At 45.5% G+C, this 19,704-nt stretch overlaps 1 protein-coding gene across 5 annotated transcripts in view; it reads left to right on the top strand.

Moving 5' to 3' along the window:
- The window catches only part of TENM4 (teneurin transmembrane protein 4), a 772,055-nt gene that overhangs the window by 716,983 nt on the left and 35,368 nt on the right, over positions 1-19,704 (top strand). For all 5 annotated transcript variants that reach the window (XM_065678851.1, XM_065678850.1, XM_065678853.1 and 2 more), the window contains 2 exons: positions 9,938-10,092; positions 15,294-16,171. In XM_065678851.1, coding sequence (XP_065534923.1) covers positions 9,938-10,092; positions 15,294-16,171 — 1,033 coding nt within the window. The remainder of the gene's footprint in view (positions 1-9,937; positions 10,093-15,293; positions 16,172-19,704) is intronic.

The following is a 19,704-nucleotide window of genomic DNA, read 5'->3' on the forward strand; positions in this document are numbered from 1 at the left end:
TGGGAGTGGTATCTCCCCTCTTCCTCACAATTTCCAAGCTTATCCCAGCTTCTTTGTAAAGCGACCCCTCAGCAAAACCTGGTTATTTCACAAAAACCAGCAAGGTGAAGTCAGCTGAGCTGTTGTTGTTGCTGTTCTTGGCTAGGCTCTGCTCTGGAGCCAGGCTGAGAGAGCTGGGCTGGGGCAGCCTGAACAAGAGAAGGCTCCTGAAGGGGAGACCTTAGAGCAGCTCCAGTGCCTAAAGGGGCTCCAGGAAACATGGAGAGGGGCTTTGGAAAGGGCCTGTGGGGATAGGACATGAGGAATGGCTTGAACCTGCCCGAAGGGAGACTGAGATGAGCTCTTAGGCAGAAGCTCTTCCCTGGGAGGGTGCTGAGGCGCTGGCACAGGGTGCCCAGAGAAGCTGTGGCTGCCCCATCCCTGGCAGTGCTCAAGGCCAGGTTGGACACAGGGGCTTGGAGCAAGCTTCTCCAGTGGAAGGGGTCCCTGCCTGTGGCAGGGGCTTGGAACTGGATGAGCTTTAAGGTCCCTTCCAACCTGAACCAGTCTGGGATTCTATCATTAATGGTAGTTATAAGCTGGGAATTGCTAACAGTAATACAGAGAAGAAGTACAGATCTTCAAGCCAGGTTTTTTAATGCATCCCATCTTCTCTCTGCTCAAAAAACTCTTTGGGGCAGGGATGGTCTTGGGCAGTTCTGAGACTATTTTTAAAGCTTAGTGAGGCCAATGACAACAATAGAGACCGAGCAGCCCATTAATTACAGACCCATTGTCTGAGCAAGCTGTCATTAGTCATTGCCAGTTGTCATTCTACATCAGCCCTTTAAAAGAAGCTGGTAGAAAACACTGCAGCACGGGAACAAGGTGAAAAGCTGCAAAAAAAGAGGATCTGATGGAACTTTGACACTTCCAAAGCTCTCTATGATTCTGTGAATCTCAGGAAGTTATTTTTCTTGACATAGAGATGACATTATTGTTACTGAACCAGAGAAACCCAAACTGATTTAGTGACCTTTTGTGTCAGCTGTAGCTGTAATCTCTTTCTTGGTTATATGTCAGTTGTTTCCTGGCAGGATGAAGCAAAATATACCTTGGGAGACCTGGTTTGTGCCAATAAACACTGAAAGCCAAACTGCTTCCCTTGTAATAGTCAAAGATCCCAGCATGGCTTCCAAGCACTCCAGACACCCGCGAGGTGACCATTGTATTGGGATAAAGTATTGCCAGGGGCACAGCTATAGAAAGGGCACAGCCACCGTGGTCAGGTTCCAGTGTAAAAATTGTCTCACTGAAATGAGGGGGCTGAGTGAAAAGGAAATGAAGTGACTTGGGCAGAGAGGTTCCGGCAGCCCAGCAGATGAGTCATGAGCTCAGGGCATCCAGAAAGCTGTAATCCAATTTTCTGCACCGCTTTCATGTTCAAGCAGAGCAAAAACCACCCCACAATTTCTGTTGTTCCTCCAGTCTCCCTTGTGCAAGATAAGAGGAGTATTATTTATTTCCCTACATGGGTGGATGTTGCAAGGCTTTGATGACTTTTAAGCCGGCTTCAGTGTGTGCTCGCAGCCCAGAAAGCCAACAATATCCTGGGCTGCATCAAAAGGAGCGTGACCAGCAGGGCGAAGGAGGTGATCCTGCCCCTCTGCTCTGCTCTTGTGAGACCTCACCTGGAGCATTGTGTGCAGTTCTGGGGTCCTCAACATAAAAAGGACATGGAACTGCTGGAACAAGTCCAGAGGAGGCCACGAGAATGATCAGGGGCCGGAGCACCTCCCGTATGAAGACAGGCTGAGGAAGTTGGGGCTGTTCAGCCTGGAGAAGAGAAGCTGCGAGGAGACCTCAGAGCAGCTTCCAGTGTCTGAAGGGGACTGCAAAGATGCTGTGGAGGGACTCTTCATTAGGGTCTGCAGTAAGACAAGGGGTGATGGGTTCAAACTGAAAAAGGGGAAATTCAGGTTAGATATAAGGAAGAAGTTCTTTACTGTAAGGGTGCTGAGGCACTGGAATGGGTTGCCTAGGGAGGTTGTGAGTGCTCCATCCCTGGCAGTGTTCAAGGCCAGGTTGGACAGAGCCTTGGGTGCCATGGTTTAGTGTGAGGTGTCCCTGTCCATGCAGGGGGTTGGAACTGGATGATCATAAGGTCCTTTCCAACCCAAACCGTTCTATGATGCTATGTCTTATGTTTCTGCTTTGCTATAGCAGAGCTCTGGAGTTCAAAGCGAAAGCTTTGAACTTTCAGTGCTGAAAAGCACTGAAATCCTTCTTGTTGGCAATTCAAGCTCTCAGGAGGCCGTTCTTCCACCTCAGTCCTATAAAGGCAAAACTCATGCATTCATTCCTCTCAGCTCTGAAATCCCACAAAGCAGCAGTAAATCGAGGGTGAAAGAGGAAACGACACGAAGCAAAATGGTGACAAGAAAATAATAATCCGGAAAGCCCACAATGCCAACGGACAATTCATACCTAGCGTTCCCTGATCTGGTTCCAGCCTGAGTTTGCAAAGTCTGCTGAGGCAAAAGCTTTGGGAGGTGTGAAGCTCTTCCCATTCACCTCAATAAATGATTAACAGTGAAAACTCACACCGACAGTATATCGTCAGGATTGGATGAAGCCTTGGGTGGGATGGTTTAGTGTGAGGTGTCCCTGTCCATGGCAGGGGGGTTGGAACTGGATGATCTTGAGGTCCTTTCCAACCCTAACTGTTCTATTCCATTCCATTCCACTCTATTCTATTCTATTCTATTCTATTCTATTCTATTCTATTCTATTCTATTCTATTCTTTGTACCTTCGCGGTGGCTCATCCTGGCAGAAGAATCCAGCAGATGCTCGCTCTTCATGTGATTGTATTTCATAATAGTTCCAAATAGGAATGATTCATTGTATAAGTAACCAGGAGTCCTCAGGTTACCCTCTGCTTCCCTGTCTTGGCAGGGGAATAAACGCTCCTAAGTGAATGCTCGGTGGAGATTAGAGAACTATTCTGTAGCTATAGAGATATCAGCTGGCCAGGGAAGGACTTGGAATGTTCAGTTCTTCGAGTTTCACCACTTCTCACAGGACTCTATTTTTTAAGGCTAAAGATCATTTTTTGGCTGAAGATAATTACTTCTGTATTTTAAGGACATAAAATAGAATCATAGAAGGGTTTGGGCTGGAAGGGACCTTAAATCTCCTCCAGTTCCAATCCCCTGCCATGGACAGGGACCCCTTCCACTGGAGCAGCTTGCTCCAAGCCCCTGTGTCCAACCTGGCCTTGAGCACTGCCAGGGATGGGGCAGCCACAGCTTCTCTGGGCACCCTGTGCCAGCGCCTCAGCACCCTTGTAACAATAAAAATCCTTTTTATAGCCAGTCTAAATCTCTTTCAGTTCAAAACCATTATCCCTTGTCCCGTCCATACGTTTCTCGGAAGTTCCTTCTGGGCAGAGGTTCTTGTCTCTCTCTATTGAACAAGAAAGAGCTGCCTTTACACGATCAGCTTAGACAAGATATAAGGATGGATACAGCCCTGACAGGAATTTCATCCTTCCCCTGTCTTTAGTTTCTGTGATAAAGCCAGGCTATACAAATACAGGCCAGGTCAATCAGCAGATGAAATAGTGGTGGCAGCTGTTTGGTCGGGTCATTTCTCATTGCTATTAGGACCTGGTCTGATACTTCCAAGTCACTTGCCCCAAAGCACAGCAAAGCTTGCAGCTGCTAATGAATTTCAATATATCCTTGCAAATTAAAGTGTTACCACTTTCTAATTATCATCTGCTAATAATGATCCTCTTCTACAAGCAATCTAAAGGCAAAATTAAAACTCCAGCTTGTCAGAGCATTTGTTTTCATCTGAGCACTCACCAGTGGTTATCCTTGGGAAAATGTTGTGGCAGAGAAATTACCAAGGAGCCTGCAATTAAGAGAGATTGCAGTGACAAGCCTGACACAACAGGAAGAAGAGTTCAGAAGGGACGTGTGTGTGTGTGTGTGTCTATGTGGGGGGATGTCTAATTCACTTAGCACCATGAAAACAATGCAAAATGAAGTAATTAGTGTGGGGACAGATTGCTTCCTTCACTGTGTCCTGCTGAACGTGTAAACAGAACCTCAGTTGTTCACTAAGTGGTCATGAATTCGACAGGATTAGAAGAAGAAACTCCACCTCCACAAGCTGTTAACGGCTTTATTGTCAAATAATAATGTCAGGGAAGACCAGAGGCTGATTGAACAAAGCATCTTGCCTCTTACTCTAGCCAGGAAAAGCACATAGGGAAAGGAGCAATGATGGAGTGGTCTTTCCTTGCTAGCGTAGAATCATAGAATAGTTTGGGTTGGAAAGGACCTTAAGATCATCCAGTTCCAACCCCCTGCCATGGGCAGGGACACCTCACACCAAGCCATGTCACCCAAGGCTCAGTCCAACCCAATCCTGAACACCACCAGGGATGGATCATCCGCAACCTCCCTGGACAATCCACTCCCATGTCCCACCACCCCCACAGCAAAGAACTTCCTCCCCACATCCAATCCAAACTTCACCTGTGTAAGTTTTAACCCATTACCCCTTGTCCTGTCACTACAGTCTCCAGTAGAGAGTCCCTCCCCAGCAACCCTATAGGACCCCCTCAGACACTGGAAGGCTGCTCTGAGGTCTCCACGAAGCCTTCTCTTCTCCAGGCTGAACAGCCCCAACTTTCTCAGCCTAAGCCCCAACTTTCTCACTCCAGATTCTAGTCATCAACATTTAGGGGGCTTTCTGAAGAGGTTGCACCTCTGTGCTTAGATGCCATCATCATTAGGTCTATAAACCTCCCTCAACACCTAGTTTTGTTCCTCCAGGTTTGTGCTAATAACTTCCACAACTTGCTCAACCATAGCAGGCAAAAGGATGGTCTTTTTGAGGCCAGAACAGAGATTTCGGTTCTCCTCTCCAGTCCACTGCTGTCTTCTAGCTGCCTCCTTGACCACTGCAGAGCACAAACCTGATCTTTGCAGAGAACTTTTCATAGGAATTCCGAAATCCTTTTCCTATGAGCTGTTTTACAGCTTGTCATTGCATATGACTAGTTCGGCTTACTCCATCCCCTGCCAATTCCTCTGTACTTATTGACACTGATTATCAGCCAGCATTTTATCACTCACTCATTCAGCAGCCAGCCAGACAAGAAAGCTCGAAGTATGGATCCCTTTAGCACCTATGTTTTTACTTAAAAGGGGTTTTAAACAGCATCTACGTAGAGCTACAAGTACAATGCCATCACTTTCAGCAGTTCATCTTCCAGAGCAAACCCACTGTGTCCCAGTAGTTATTTGCAGCGTGACGTTGTGCTGTCACCTCCTCACACTACAAGGTCCTGACCTTTCAAGCTAATGTCATCACGTCACAACCTCCTATCAGCACAACTCACTGGTGAGATGCAGACGGTGCTACAAGCCCTTGTTCCTTATGGGATCTCCATCTCTCCAAGGGGAGCCGGAATGACCTTAGAACGTGTGTGTTTCACATCTCAGAGCTTGAAGTTTGAATCTGCAACGCTACCTGGGTAGTGCAGCAGATGTTTTCTCTCAGTAACTGTGAGATCAAGCTAAGAGCTATGTGCTGAAAACCTTTAATTCCCTTATGTTCCTATAGAAACATGAGAAGAACTTTCTGTCAAAGCGAGCCAAGGCCTTTGGCTTGATGTGCGTAACACGAATTACCTATTTCTGTGCCCATTTGCAGAGCCAGCTCCCAGTGCTGGAACTGTGCCATTTTCAGGGAGGAAGCACAGAAAAGTCCAATTTAACCTCTACAGTCTGCTGTGAAGAAACTGCGAGATGCTTCTTTCCCACTCTGCAGAAGTCATCCATCCAAAGACACTTGTCTGTGGGAGAGCAGGGCTCCTTCTCCATAATTAGATTTGATTCCAAGGCAATCAGCTAAAGTCAGGAAGGGATTGGAGCAGTTGCCGTGTGAGGAGCATGTGCAAATGGGAATTTCGGGCTTTGACAGAGTGCAAATGCTGTTACCCTGCAGAACATCTTAGGAAATGCAAGGCAATTGAGATTGCTTAGCTTCCGTGAAAGAGGGATAAGCAGCGAAGTACTCTGTGATAAGAACACATGCACATTGCCCTGGAGTAGGATGATAAGTGGCAACTTTGCTGTCCCATTTTCACTTCTTTGGGTGTGCAGCTCTTTGTCTAAGCTGGAATGCAAACTGAAGTTGTCCTCTATCAACTGATCAGAGCTGGCTCGAGAGCCAAAGTACGTACAGGATAGTATTGCCGTTAATCAGACCAGCCATCAGACCCCAGCACTGAACACCCTGATCGGCTGTCAGCACACGCTGCTGATAAATCCAATCCAATACATATGGAACTAGCTAAGAGAGAAAATTCTGCCTCATTTAAAATCACATTCTCCAGCCTGCCACCCTTCACTGGCTTTTGGCCTGTCACACAGAGTAAGGGACAGGCATCCTGCAAAATACTCCTCGTGAACTTAGGAATGGGTGAGAGCTTCTTGTGCTTGACAAAAGCCAATTAAGATCCACTAAACCCTCTATCATGCCTCTTCTGAAAAAGCACATCTACCGTATTGCTTAAAGAGCTCCACTGCATTCCTGATTGTCAAGCAAGCATTGAAGAGCTTGCCGTTCAGTTAGAGGAGCAGTAACCTTCGCTTCAACAGCAGACACCAGTGACAGGAGACGTGTGCCAATATCCCGGATGGCTCGTTGAACAGGGCACTAACTGGGGCACAGTGCTGACAGATCTCATGGCAGGTGAAGACAACCTCCAGAAAGCCATGGATGCCAGTGAGATATTGATGCCTTTACCACCAGATCCCTCTGCAAGCCTTAGGCAAAGTGCTAAGATGCAACTGATGTGTTTATTTTGTATAGCGAGAATAAATGGCTGCCAGTGCTCCTGTAGCATTCAGGTGTGCAACAGGTACCTTCTGCTCCTCTTTGAGGTTCTTGTTTCATGGTCCTGCAAAGATCAGCCCTATCTCAGCATGAATTAAACACAGGTATTGGAATGTAGGACCAGAAGCAATCTTTTGGGTCATTTAGTCCTGTCATCCATTATCTCAGCAATCCTGCCATGTAATCCCCTCCAAAATTAATGAACTTCATCTTAAAAGCAGCAAGTAATTTTCCTCGCTGCCCTAGAGGCTATTCTGAAACCTCACTTCTTTGATGGTCCAATATCTAATCCAGGTCAAAATGATGCCCTTCAGACAGGGCGATGCTGTGAAGAACTAAGGAAAACGCTGGGTTTACCTCCTAGCATAAAATACACCGCTCCCATTCAACTCAGTGATCTGAAACAGCACTTTCCTGACTCCTAACTGACTTTGAATGAAGAGGTTGCAGCCATGGCTGAATCCCTTCCTTTACCTCAGCTCCACAGAGAAGTTTGTTTTTTCTCCCAAACAATGACTTAGTCCTAAGGTTTTCCTGCCATTCCTTGCAGGCATCTTCTGTGGCTTTCTGTGTGACCAAATGTGATGTTTTTTCTGCGTATCATCCACCTCCATGCAATAGTTGCGGCGCTGGCTGAAGGCCATGATTTTAATTGCCAAAGCAATCAGGGGATTAGTCCCTGCCACGTGTAACTCTGCAATGTTTGATCTGTGAACTGCTGCATCTGTACTTCACAGCAGAGCTCACAGCGGATGGAGACTGAGGGTAAATGTTTCAAACAAGGGGATCTGGCTGTAAAACAGCGCTGTGGAGAAACACAAAGTCTCATCGCTTCCTCGGGAAGAGCCTCAAAGCTTTCTGGCTGAAACAGATTTCCCATCATTTCTGTCACCGTGATGACAGCCAGAAAAACATTAGGGTGAGGATTCATCTCACTAATTTCATCTGTCTGCAGTATAAATGTTTCCTTCAGAGGTATTTGCTGTACTCTCCTTTTACAGTCAGTGGGGAGGAAAAGGTGTTTCTGGCAGGGTTCATGTAATCTCTTCTGGATATCTGCTGTAGGGTGATACGAATTCCACCCTAGAAGTAGGTCTTGCTCCCCACTGATTGGAAAAGCTCCAGATGCTTGCTAGGATGCACAGTGCAGAGGCCTGCTTTCTGCCAAGTGATTGCTACCCTGCTAGCTGAAGAAACCGAACAGGAAGATCCCAATATTTATATAGAATCATAGAACCATAGAGTAGTTTGGGTTGGAAAGGACCTTAAGATCATCCAGTTCCAGCTAGATCCATCTATTTCCATGGGCAGGGACACCTCACACTAAACCATGGCACCCAAGGCTCTGTCCAACCCGGCTTTGAACACCGCCAGGGATGGAGCATTCACAGCTTCCCTGGGCAACCCATTCCAGTGCCTCACCACTATCCCAGTGGTGAGTGTCTATCCCAGGCAGAGTATTTGCTTACATTGAAAAGGATGTTGAAGGCTTCTACATTCTTTACTGTTCCTTTAAGCTCTTTTAATGTCTTTAAGACCCTCAAACATTACACTGAGCCACACATTCTGCCACCGCAGGGTAGATGAGATGGATGACTCTATTAGTTTCTGTGGAGTTATTTTTAATTTATACTAACATAAAAGAGAGGTGAATGGGGCCCTTAACGTTTTATTCCTTCCTTAGCCATGGACTTTCTCTGTGACCTTGTGCAAATGGCTTTATCTGTTATTTTCCTGATATGCAAAATTAGGATGATCACACACACTGCTATGAGGTCTAATTAGTAAGTGTAAAGCACTATGAAATCCTCCGATGGAAGATGCAGAGTGTAGCTAGCCTGGGATAAAGAGGATTAAAGGAGGTTGTGCTAAGATAAGCACTTGAGAAACGATGTTTCGGGGGAAGTGAAATGGCACAGGTCTGCAGGTGAGGAAACGAGGATCAGCAGCCTGTGACTGCTGTCAGCAGACCTCAAACCCACTGACAGGAGTATGTCTACAAAGGAGGTCTGGACAATGAACTGAATCACTGAGCAGCGTTCAGAAATAGGTGAAATACTATAGATTAATAGGATTATCCTAGGAAAAAGCCTTCCACATTTATCCACCTGGAATTTGATTCACCTGATGGGTCTTTCACAGCCTTTTTTGTCTCCATTTCTGAAAGATTCACCAGTGTAACATGTTCATGTGCATGGCTTAATATTAGAATCATAGAATGATAGAATGGTTTGGGTTGGAAAGGACCTCAAGATCTTCTAGTTCCAACCCCCCTGCCATGGGCAGGGACACCTCACACTAAACCATCCCACCCAGGGCTTTATCCAACCTGGCTTTGAACACCGCCACGGATGGAGCACTCACAACCTCCCTGGGCAACCCATTCCAGTGCCTCACCACCCTCACAGTAAAGAGCTTCCTCCTTAGATCCAATCTAAACTTCCCCTGTTTAAGTTTTAACCCGTTACCCCTTGTCCTGTCACTACAGTCCCTGATGAAGAGTCCCTCCCCAGCATCCCTATAGGCCCCCTTCAGACACTGGAAGCTGCTCTGAGGTCTCCATGCAGCTTCTCTTCTCCAGGCTGAACAGCCCCAACTTTCTCAGCCTACCTTCATATGGGAGGTGCTCCAGTCCCCTGATCATCCTCGTGGCCCTTCTCTCTTACCATGAGCAATAACACCATGTTTCTGAACATGTAAGACTAATATAAGACTTTCTAATATAGCTATTAGGAAGACATATAGCTATTAGAAAACCTTCTCCTTTCAGTGGTTCACCAAATGCCATGCCCTTTTCCAAGTGAACAGGGAATTCTAAATGACATCACGTGCCAGCTGGAAGTGCTTTCCATGGAATGGTTCCTGATAACCAGGAGTCCCCCATGTCCAACTCTCATCTCATCCCTTTTGAATGCCATAACATACATTGCTCCCAACCTTACTGTTTCATGAGCGTCAAACCAGACACCAACTTCTATTCATCCCATGATTGTCAGGTTGTTGTCATTTTCTGACTGTCTTGCTTTTGCCCTCCCCAGGCATCACCGTGGACAAGTTTGGGCTGATTTACTTTGTGGATGGCACCATGATCAGGAGGATTGATCAGAATGGGATCATCTCAACAGTGCTGGGTTCCAATGACTTGACCTCTGCTCGGCCTCTCAGCTGTGACTCTGTCATGGACATTTCTCAGGTAAGATGATGGTTTGGTTGGGTTTCTGCAAAATAGAAGCCTATGCCTTCATGCTATCTGCATGTCTGTGCCTCCCCATGTTTGACAAAGGGGGAAGGGCTCAAGGAGAATTACATCTCTACATAGTTTATGGTATGAAAATGACTGGGGGAAAAAGAAAGATCCTATAGAGACAGAAAGAAAGACATAAGTGACCTAATACAAAGACAATCAGGGTCTGGAACACCTCTCTTATGAGGAGAGACTTCGGGAGCTGGGCCTGTTTAGTCTAGAGAGGAGAAGCCTGAGAGGGGATCTCATTAATGCATATAAATGTCTCAAAAGCAGGTACCAAGGGGATGGTGCCAGACTCTTTTCAGTGGTGCCCAGTAACAGGCTGAAGAGCAATGGCCAGAAACTAAGCCTCAAGAAGTTCTTACCCCAGCATGATGGAGTGTTGGGTGACGTGGTCTACTGTGTGGTGTCCCAGCCCATAGCAGGGTGTTGGAACTGGATGATCTTAAGGTCCTTTCCAACCCAACCCATTCTATGATTCTATGAGAAAGAACTTCTTTATGCTGAGGGTAGCAGAGCACTAGAACAGGCTGCCCAGGGGGGTGGTGGAGTCTCCCTCTCTGGAAACATTCAAAACCCACTATAGATGCATCCCTATGTAACCTGCTCTGGGTTGGTCCTGCCTTGGCAGGGGATTGGACCAGATGATCTCCAGAGATCCCTTCCAACCCTAATGATGTCTGTGAACTGAGACATCTCTGAGATGTAAAGATGTCCCAGCCACAGAAGAGACCTCTTTCAGCACTCCCAATCAGCGGGAGACAGAGATTCCTGGGAAGGCAGGTTCCCTTAGGCTCACTTCTTAGGAAACTAGTTGCTTTAGGCTAAAAAGACCAGGTGCAGCAGTACTCATTTTACTAGCTCTATGTGCCATGCTCTGTTATTACAACTCAGCTAACCATGGGGTGTTTTTCTTTGCTTCCCTCCATCCTAATTTGGCCCAGCACAGTTTTAGACCTGAATGAAATTAACATCTAGGAAATACTGATTGGAGGCCGTGGTGCCAAAATTAGCAACAGCAGGAAAACAAGAATCTTGAATTGCATCAGATTGCAAATTGGTTGCAGCCACCATCACGCTGGGCTTTTAAGTCCTGCTGCTTAGAGGTGGAGAGAAAAAGAAAGAGAGAATATAAAAATCTCAGTTTGACGATTGCTTTATTTCTGGATGGCACAGAAAAGAAATCTGTTACAGCCCAGCACTTGCTTTGGTGGGGCATTGGCCAACCTGTCAAATTGTGCCAGTTTAGAGATGGTGTCCTTTGAAACCTTTGTGCCACGTGTTGTTTGCCTGGCTATAGGAATGTCGCCCTCTCCTATGAAAATACAGATCATAGCTGGAGGGCTAAGTACTGTTATTCAGCCACAATAGATGTCAACGGGGTTTCCTTTTTGTAACTACCTAGATAATTTCTGTGCTCCCATATGGAATCTGTTCTTCTTGTTTTTCCTTCTAATTTGAACAGATTATTCTTGCTTCTTTGCAGCTGGTTCCCACTGCCCACAATTTATGAACAAGCTGGAATTATGAGTTTAAAAGCCCTCATGCCTTCTATAGAAGCAATTTTTGCTGGTTGATGGCCATCTTGTAGTATGTTTCTCATCTTACCGGCATTGTATTTTCTTCAGCTGAATTTCAGGGGCAGTTACTACAAGACCATTGTGGATTCAGGCTTTAAAAACTGTTTTCTAGCAGGTTACATGACTATATATATATATATATATATAACAAAGTCATAGAATCATAGAATGGTTTGGGTTGGAAAGGACCTCAAGATCATTTAGTTCCAACCACCCCGCCATGGGCAGGGACACCTCACACTAAACCATCCCACCCAAGGCTCTGTCCAACCTGGCTTTGAACGCTGCCAGGGATGGAGCATTTACCACTTCTGTGTGCAACCCGTGCCAGCGCCTCACCACCCTCACAGTAAAGAACTTTTTCCTTATATCCAATCTAAATTTCCCCTGTTTCAGTTTGAACCTGTTGCCCCTTGTCCTACCACTACAGTCCCTGATGAACTGTCCATCCCCAGCATCCCTACAGGCCCCCTTCAGACACCGGAAGCTGCTCTGAGGTCTCCACACAGCTTCTCTTCTCCAGCCTGAACAGCCCCAGCTTGCTCAGCCTGTCATGTTTAAATACTTCTGAGATGAGCTAAAATGTACCAGCTAAAAACTTTCTTTTCCCTTTATAAAATGACAGGAGCTGATTTTAGATGAACTTGTCCCGTCCGAGATGGGCAAATTAACCACTGGTGTTCTGGACAAATGCACCCAAGACAGGTTTAACTTCAAAAGAAAACCAGACCAAAAAGCAGCCTGAGAAGTAGCTTTTCATCATTTACAGTGGCCAGAAGGGTCTTTTCTGTCAGGTTGCTGAAGCTCCCTGGGACATGAGGACATGAAATATTTAGCTGCCAATGTTGACAAGGGATAGTCTTTAAGAAATTGAAGATTCCCTTGTCGGTTCAGAATAAACTCTGCTCTTGATGCTAACTCAAGGCTACGGAGCTTAAAGACCCACTGGAAGAGATGGAGGCATGCATTATTAAAGAGAAAACCACAGGCTATGATGTTTGACTACAGGAAGGATTAAAATAGGCCAGGAGCTGAGGAAAGGGAGATTGTGCAAATAAAGAACTAGAGTAGGCAGAGCACAGCAGCTGCTTAGCAATGAAAATGAGCTTCGGAAGCCCTGCCATTGGAAGGCTCAATGGATTAAATACCTTGTGTTCAATGCCAATAGAATAGAATGGAATGGAATGGAATAGAATAGAATTTGAAAAGGGATTCAAACATGACTAAGAGCATCAAAAGTAAAACATGGCTGTGGCAGAGATGTTCAACTCCAGGCTTTAAAAATAGGGGTCTCCTGTCTTCCTCTGGTCCCTTCTTCTTGGTTTTAAGTAAAATCACAGTGAGAGATGGTTTGCTGGACCTGAGCCTCCTGCCGTCTTCTCCCCCTCCTTCCAATAAGGTTGCAAATATAATATTTATAGATGCAAAAGTCACCTCAAACAAATAAGAAGAAACAGCAACTGAGATGGATGAAGCATCCTTCCAAACTGGATGCTCAAAACAAAAGAACAGGGCGATCCCGGCACTTTACATCCATGTTGAATGTGCCAAGGTCCCAGAGCACATCATGGAATGGTTTTAAACTAAAAGAAGGGAGATTCAGGCTGGATGCGAGGAAGAAACTCTTTATAATGAGGGTGGTAAAACACTGGCACAGGTTGCCCTGAGAGGTGGTGGGTGCTCCATCCCTGGAGACATTCAAGGCCAGACTGGATGGGGTTCTGGTCAACCTGATCTAGTTGAGGATATCCCCGCTCAGTGCAGGGGAGTTGGGTTAAAGGAACTCTGAAGGTTCCTTCCAGCCCAAACTAGTCTATGAATCTATTCTACGCTGTTGCATACAGATTAAAACCACATGGGTGCAGTCAGTTGTTCTATTCAATCACCCTCCACACCTACACCATGGGGAAGATGGAACATTAGGAAAACATATAAGCATTGCTCAGTTGCCTTCAGCACAATGTTGACTCCTTTTTTCCTATGTAAACATGAAGTAAACTGAAATAACTTTTAAATGCACAATTTACATGTATTTATGAAACCAAATACAGTTAAATTGCCCTGAATTCTGTGGCTAAATGTTTCTTAGGCTTGGCAACTAAAAGAGAAGCCTCACTTGAAAGGACAGTATACTGCAGAAGTAGAGCTAGAGACCTTCTAGTGCTCACTCATTCATGGCGTTACCAGTCACTTCTTCAGTTTATTTGTGTATATGGGTTATCAGTGTAGAGTCATCGAATCATAGAATGGTTTGGATTGGAAAGGACCTTAAGATCATCCGGTTCCAACCCCCTGCCATGGGCAGGGATGCCTCACACTAGACCATGTCACCCAAGGCTCTGTCCAGCCTGGCCTTGAGCACTGCCAGGGATGGAGCATTCAGAGCTTCCCTGGGCAACAGAACTGTGATGTGCCACTATTGCTTGAACCCATTCTTCCGCTATGCTAAAACCGAAGTGCAGACCACTCTGAAGATAGGAGGTTTTTAATCCCTGAGTTGAAATTGCCTGAATTCCTTGTGAATTGCTATTTTGCATTTTTGCAGCATCAAGAAGAAAATCTGTGGTTATAACTTAGGCACACACACGTGCTGCCACAGCTACCCCTATTGCGTCTATCCCTCCTTGTCATTTACCCAGAGGAGCTTGGCCACTTGCCTGGAATATCCTTTAGTAAAAGGATCGCTCTTTTGTTTGATTGATTTCATAGCACTTCACACAACAAAATTCCCAGTCCTGGCTCTCTGCTATCAGGTCCAGGCTCCACCAATTTAAAAAGCATTGTTTGAAAAGGAGAAATCCTCTTGAATCCCCCTCCTAGAGAAGAGAAGGCTCCTGAAGGGGAGGCCTTAGGAGCAGCTCCAGTGCCTAAAGGGGCTGCAGGAAACCTGGAGAGGGGCTTTGGCCAAGGGCCTGTAGGGACAGGCCAAGGGGAATGGCTTGAACCTGCCCAAGGGGAGACTGAGCTGAGCTCTTAGGCAGAAGCTCTTCCCTGTGAGGGTTCTGAGGCGCTGGCACAGGGTGCCCAGAGAAGCTGTGGCTGCCCCATCCCTGGCAGTGCTCAAGGCCAGGTTGGACACAGGGGCTTGGAGCAAGCTGCTCCAGTGGAAGGTGTCCCTGCCTGTGGCAGGGGCTTGGAACTGGGTGAGCTTTAAGGTCCCTTCCAACCCAACCCATTCTGGAATTCTGTGGTTCTATGAATCTTCAGATCTTCTGGTTTGCTCCTGCATTCCCTGGGCACTGGTGCCCTTTCCACAGCTCCTGACACCTCATAGCAAGGTGAAAGAGCTGGGGTGAGTCTACCTCTGTCCACCACCCTGCTCCCACCACTGCCGCAATGCAGAGTGTGGGTGTCCACAGGTGCCTCCTACATGTGACTGGGAGCTAAGACCCCTCACTCACACCAGGGTTGTGTCACCTATGGCCACCATATCAAGCAGCTGTGCTTCCTTTACCCTTTCCGCCTTTAACCCATGTTGAAACATCCTCAGTGCAATTGATTTATAACAATTATGCCATAAAAAAGGGTCTTGCTATAGTAATTTCCTTGTGTTGTTTTGCCATTAAGGTTCGTCTGGAATGGCCCACGGATCTGGCAGTCAATCCAATGGATAACTCACTCTATGTCCTGGACAATAACGTTGTGTTACAGATATCCGAGAACCACCAAGTGCGCATCGTGGCAGGGAGGCCCATGCACTGCCAAGTGCCAGGCATGGATCACTTCCTCCTTAGCAAGGTGGCAATCCATGCCACGCTGGAGTCTGCCACCGCCCTGGCTGTCTCACATAACGGGGTCCTGTATATTGCTGAGACTGATGAGAAGAAGATCAACCGCATCAGGCAGGTCACCACCAATGGAGAGATATCCCTCGTTGCTGGCGCACCAAGCAGCTGTGACTGCAAGAACGATGCTAACTGTGACTGCTTCTCAGGGGATGATGGCTATGCCAAGGATGCCAAACTCAATGCGCCATCCTCCCTCGCCGTGTGTGCGGATGGGGAGCTCTATGTTGCTGACCTTGGGAATATCCGAATCCGCTTTATTCGGAAAAACAAACCATTCCTCAACACACAAAACCTATACGAGTTATCCTCACCTATAGACCAGGAACTCTACTTGTTTGACACCAGTGGGAAGCACCTTTATACTCAGAGCCTTACTACTGGAGATTATCTTTACAATTTTACTTACTCTGGAGATGGAGATATAACCCTGATCACTGACAATAATGGCAACTTGGTCAATATCCGAAGAGATTCCACAGGGATGCCCCTCTGGCTGGTAGTGCCTGATGGCCAAGTCTACTGGGTGACAATTGGTACTAACAGCGCACTCAAGAGCGTAACAACACAGGGGCATGAAGTGGCCATGATGACTTACCATGGCAACTCTGGTCTCCTTGCCACTAAAAGCAATGAAAATGGTTGGACAACGTTTTACGAGTAAGTACATTAGGAATATTGTGCTGCTGACTTCATTCCGTGCTCTCTGAACCATGAAAGGTTGATAGAATTTAATTCCCTGGACAGAATTATAGTCCAAATAAAATAGCCAGAACAGAGAATATTGGATCAAACACTAAATACTGGAAAGAAGTACATTAGAGTTTGAATAACCTCCCTCTATCAAGTCAAGAGTCAGGCAGTTTCAGCTGAGTTTTAAATCAGCTAAGTCATTTGGACACCTGGTTCTCCTTACACGCAGTCAGGCCTGGGTATTTAGGTTGCTGTCAGAGAATTTTTCTTGGCTTTGAAAGCTTTGGAAGTGTCAAAGTTCCATCAGATCCTCTTTTTTCACAGCTTTTCACCTCCTTCCCATGCTGCAGTGTCCTTTTTGAGCTTCTGTAAAAGGGCTGATGTAGAACGACAACTGGCAATGACTAATGACAGCCTGCTCAGACAGTGAGTCTGTAATTAATGGGCTGCTTGATCTCTATTGTTGTCATTGGCCTCACTAAGCTTTAAAAATAGCCTCAGAACTGTTCAAGACCATCCTTGCCCCAAAGAGGTTTTTGAGCAGAGAAAAGATGGGATGCATTGAAAACCCAGAGGTGGCAGTGGCTTGAAGATTCGTGCTTCGCTGTATTACTGTTAGCAATTCCCTCCTTATAACTACCATGAAGACAACACATTTCTGATTCAAATTGGAAAAAGATAGATAACCGAATGAAGGACACCTAGAAGGAGGCTCTGCAAATTCATCCTGCTGCTGAGAGGCCTTTTACCTCCCTCTTCCTCAGTTTCATTTATATTTTCAAGTCAAACCTCTTTGAAACACTCCTTTTAGTGCATAATTCCCCATATGGTTTCAGTGGGTACATGGAAGTGTTCAGCTACCATAATAATAGACCCATTGTAAGAGTCCAATTGGGCTTAAATAGACAGTTCCCAAGATTACAAAGAAAAAAGCAGTCAAATAAAGAGGCTGAGGGAAGTAAAGCTGCCTAAACCCACATATTCCTGTGTTAGACATGCACTTGCTTTGGGTCTTCCTTTAAAATGTTCCAGGCCCAGTTGCAAATATCTTTGCTTAATACTCACCATTAGTGCTCCTGCCTCAAAAAGAACTGATGGAAACTCTGTGATGAATCTTTTGAAAGGTTTATTTGCATTCCATCAATGTTCTGCTTGCAATTACTAGAGCGATATTCCTCAGTGAATCAACGTTAATACCCTTCCATCTCTTACAGTGAATTTGCTTGAGGGGGGCTTTAGGGAGGAAAGATAGGGTGTTTTTCTCTATAGCAGTGGAAGCCTGCTATATTGTCAGGACCATTGTGCTGAATTAAGGAGGCATTGTATTGTCTTTTTGCAAAGAACCCAATAGTTTCTGTGCTTGAAAACAGATGTAGCCATGGAGAGTAAAGCAAACTAAACATTACAGCTAATAATGGTCAGATTTATACCTCAAACATCATCTTTTATTTTTAAAGTGTGACTGAAAATATAAAGAAGATAAAATGAGACAGAAGCTAAAATCCAACTTATTTCTGTGGATATATTTATAACAGTGATCCACTAGTTCTTGCTATCCAGCAAAATAGAACATTTGTGAAAGTCATCATTCTGGTCTTTTAATGCACTTCAGAAGAGTCATAAGAAAGCTTTTTAGAGCTAAATGGAAGACAGTATTCTCCAGTGGCTGGGCTATGGAAATCTTGACTAGAGCGAGTCAGCACTAGGTGATAGCACAGCATCACTGAAATCAGAACTGGGAATGTGTCTTCAGAGATACCTCATCCAAACCTGTGATCAGTTATCTGCATTTAACTGGTCCTGACAGATTCTGATGCAACTTTATAGAACTACAGTGTAGAAGTCTATATCTGAAGTCTATATCTGAGGTCTATATCTTACCTCAGCCTCCTTTTATAGGCAATGGAGAGAAGAGGCACTTTCAAGGTGTGTTTCTTATGAGTTACGTCAGGTATCTGCTTTAGGACATGGGTTGGATTCTGAAGGTTTCTCTCTGTAAAGGTAGTCCAGAATGATTACCTCAGATACCAGATATTTACACTGCAGGTGTCTATGATTTGGTCATATGGGTCCTATCAAAGTCATCTAAGTTACTCATAAATATTGATACTGATTGCAATGTATTTATCTTACTGTTATTGCTAAAAAGCTTTTTTTATCTGCTCAGTCTAAATCTTCCTTGCTCGAACTGGAGAACATCACTATTCATCCTATCCTATCGTATCCTATGCTATCCTATCCTATCTTATGCTATCCTAACCTATCCACTAGGGACTTGGAAAGCAGATCAGTCTGCTCTTCCCTGCTGTTAAAAGTACACATAAAAATGGCTCAAGAACTTGCACTGTGATAGCTCTCAAAGGTAATCAATAGGGAATCATCCAGGCCAGGCTGAATGGGGCTTGGAGCAAGCTGCTCTAGTGGAAGGTGTCCCTGCCCATGGCAGGGACTTGGAACTGGGTGAGCTTTAAGGTCCCTTCAAACCCAAACCATTCTAGGATTCTGTGATCCAATGGGATTGTTTCAGGTGAATCAGCAGGGATTGATTCTACTCAGGTTTTGCATGTGTAATGTGAGAAAAATATATAAAATCAGACCAATAAAATGCAAAGATCAGTAAATGAAGGTGAGAGACTTAAATTGCTTGCTAAAGTAGGTTTCACTTAAACAAAGTATGTTCTTACACCCCCTAGTGCCAGGGTACACATGTAACAGGCCATATCTAAAGAACTGCACTGAGCAGTTCTCACTGCAGTTCAGCTTTGCAGTAGAGTGAGCAGTTCTACTTTGCTCACTACAACTCTAGAGGTTGTAGTGAGCAAAGCATGAAGTGATTCAGTGTGATCCTCAGCATAATTCCATGGTAAATCTGTCAAACTTGTTGCTTCGATGGGCAAATGAAACAAGCACATTTACTCATCCTGCTTTTCTTGTAGTGGGTAGCAGAAAGCTGATTTTATCCCTGTACAGCATCAATGAGACGAATACTGTCAGTTCTGATGGTCGTGGTTTATGAAGGACAATGAATCATAGAATCACAGAATGGTTTGGGTTGGAAAGGACCTCAAGATCATCCAGTTCCAACCCCCCTGCCATGGGCAGGGGCACCTCACACTAAACCATGGCACCCAAGGCTCCGTCCAGCCTGGCCTTGAACACTGCCAGGGATGGAGCATTAACCACTTCCTTGAGCAACCTGTGCCAGAGCCTCCCAGTGCTGTGCAGAAAAACACTACCAAAATGCATTTGTGGGCAGAAAGAGGCTTGATCTGTTTATCTTAATGTAAAGAAGACTGGAAAGTGTCTAGGTCACAGCATGTCAGCACAAAACTGTCACCTACAGTGACTTCCTAGCACAGAAAGGCTTGAGAAGGGTAAGGGGCTGGAAGGCAAAGCCAGAGACACTCAAGTTGATGGGAAGGGAGGATATTTTGAGGCTGAGATTGCCCGACTGGTGGGTTGACCAAGGATGAGAAGCAGTATCTTAGTATCTTAGATCA

This window comes from Lathamus discolor, chromosome 4 (assembly GCF_037157495.1).
Source record: "Lathamus discolor isolate bLatDis1 chromosome 4, bLatDis1.hap1, whole genome shotgun sequence".
NCBI classification, from domain to species: domain Eukaryota; kingdom Metazoa; phylum Chordata; class Aves; order Psittaciformes; family Psittacidae; genus Lathamus; species Lathamus discolor.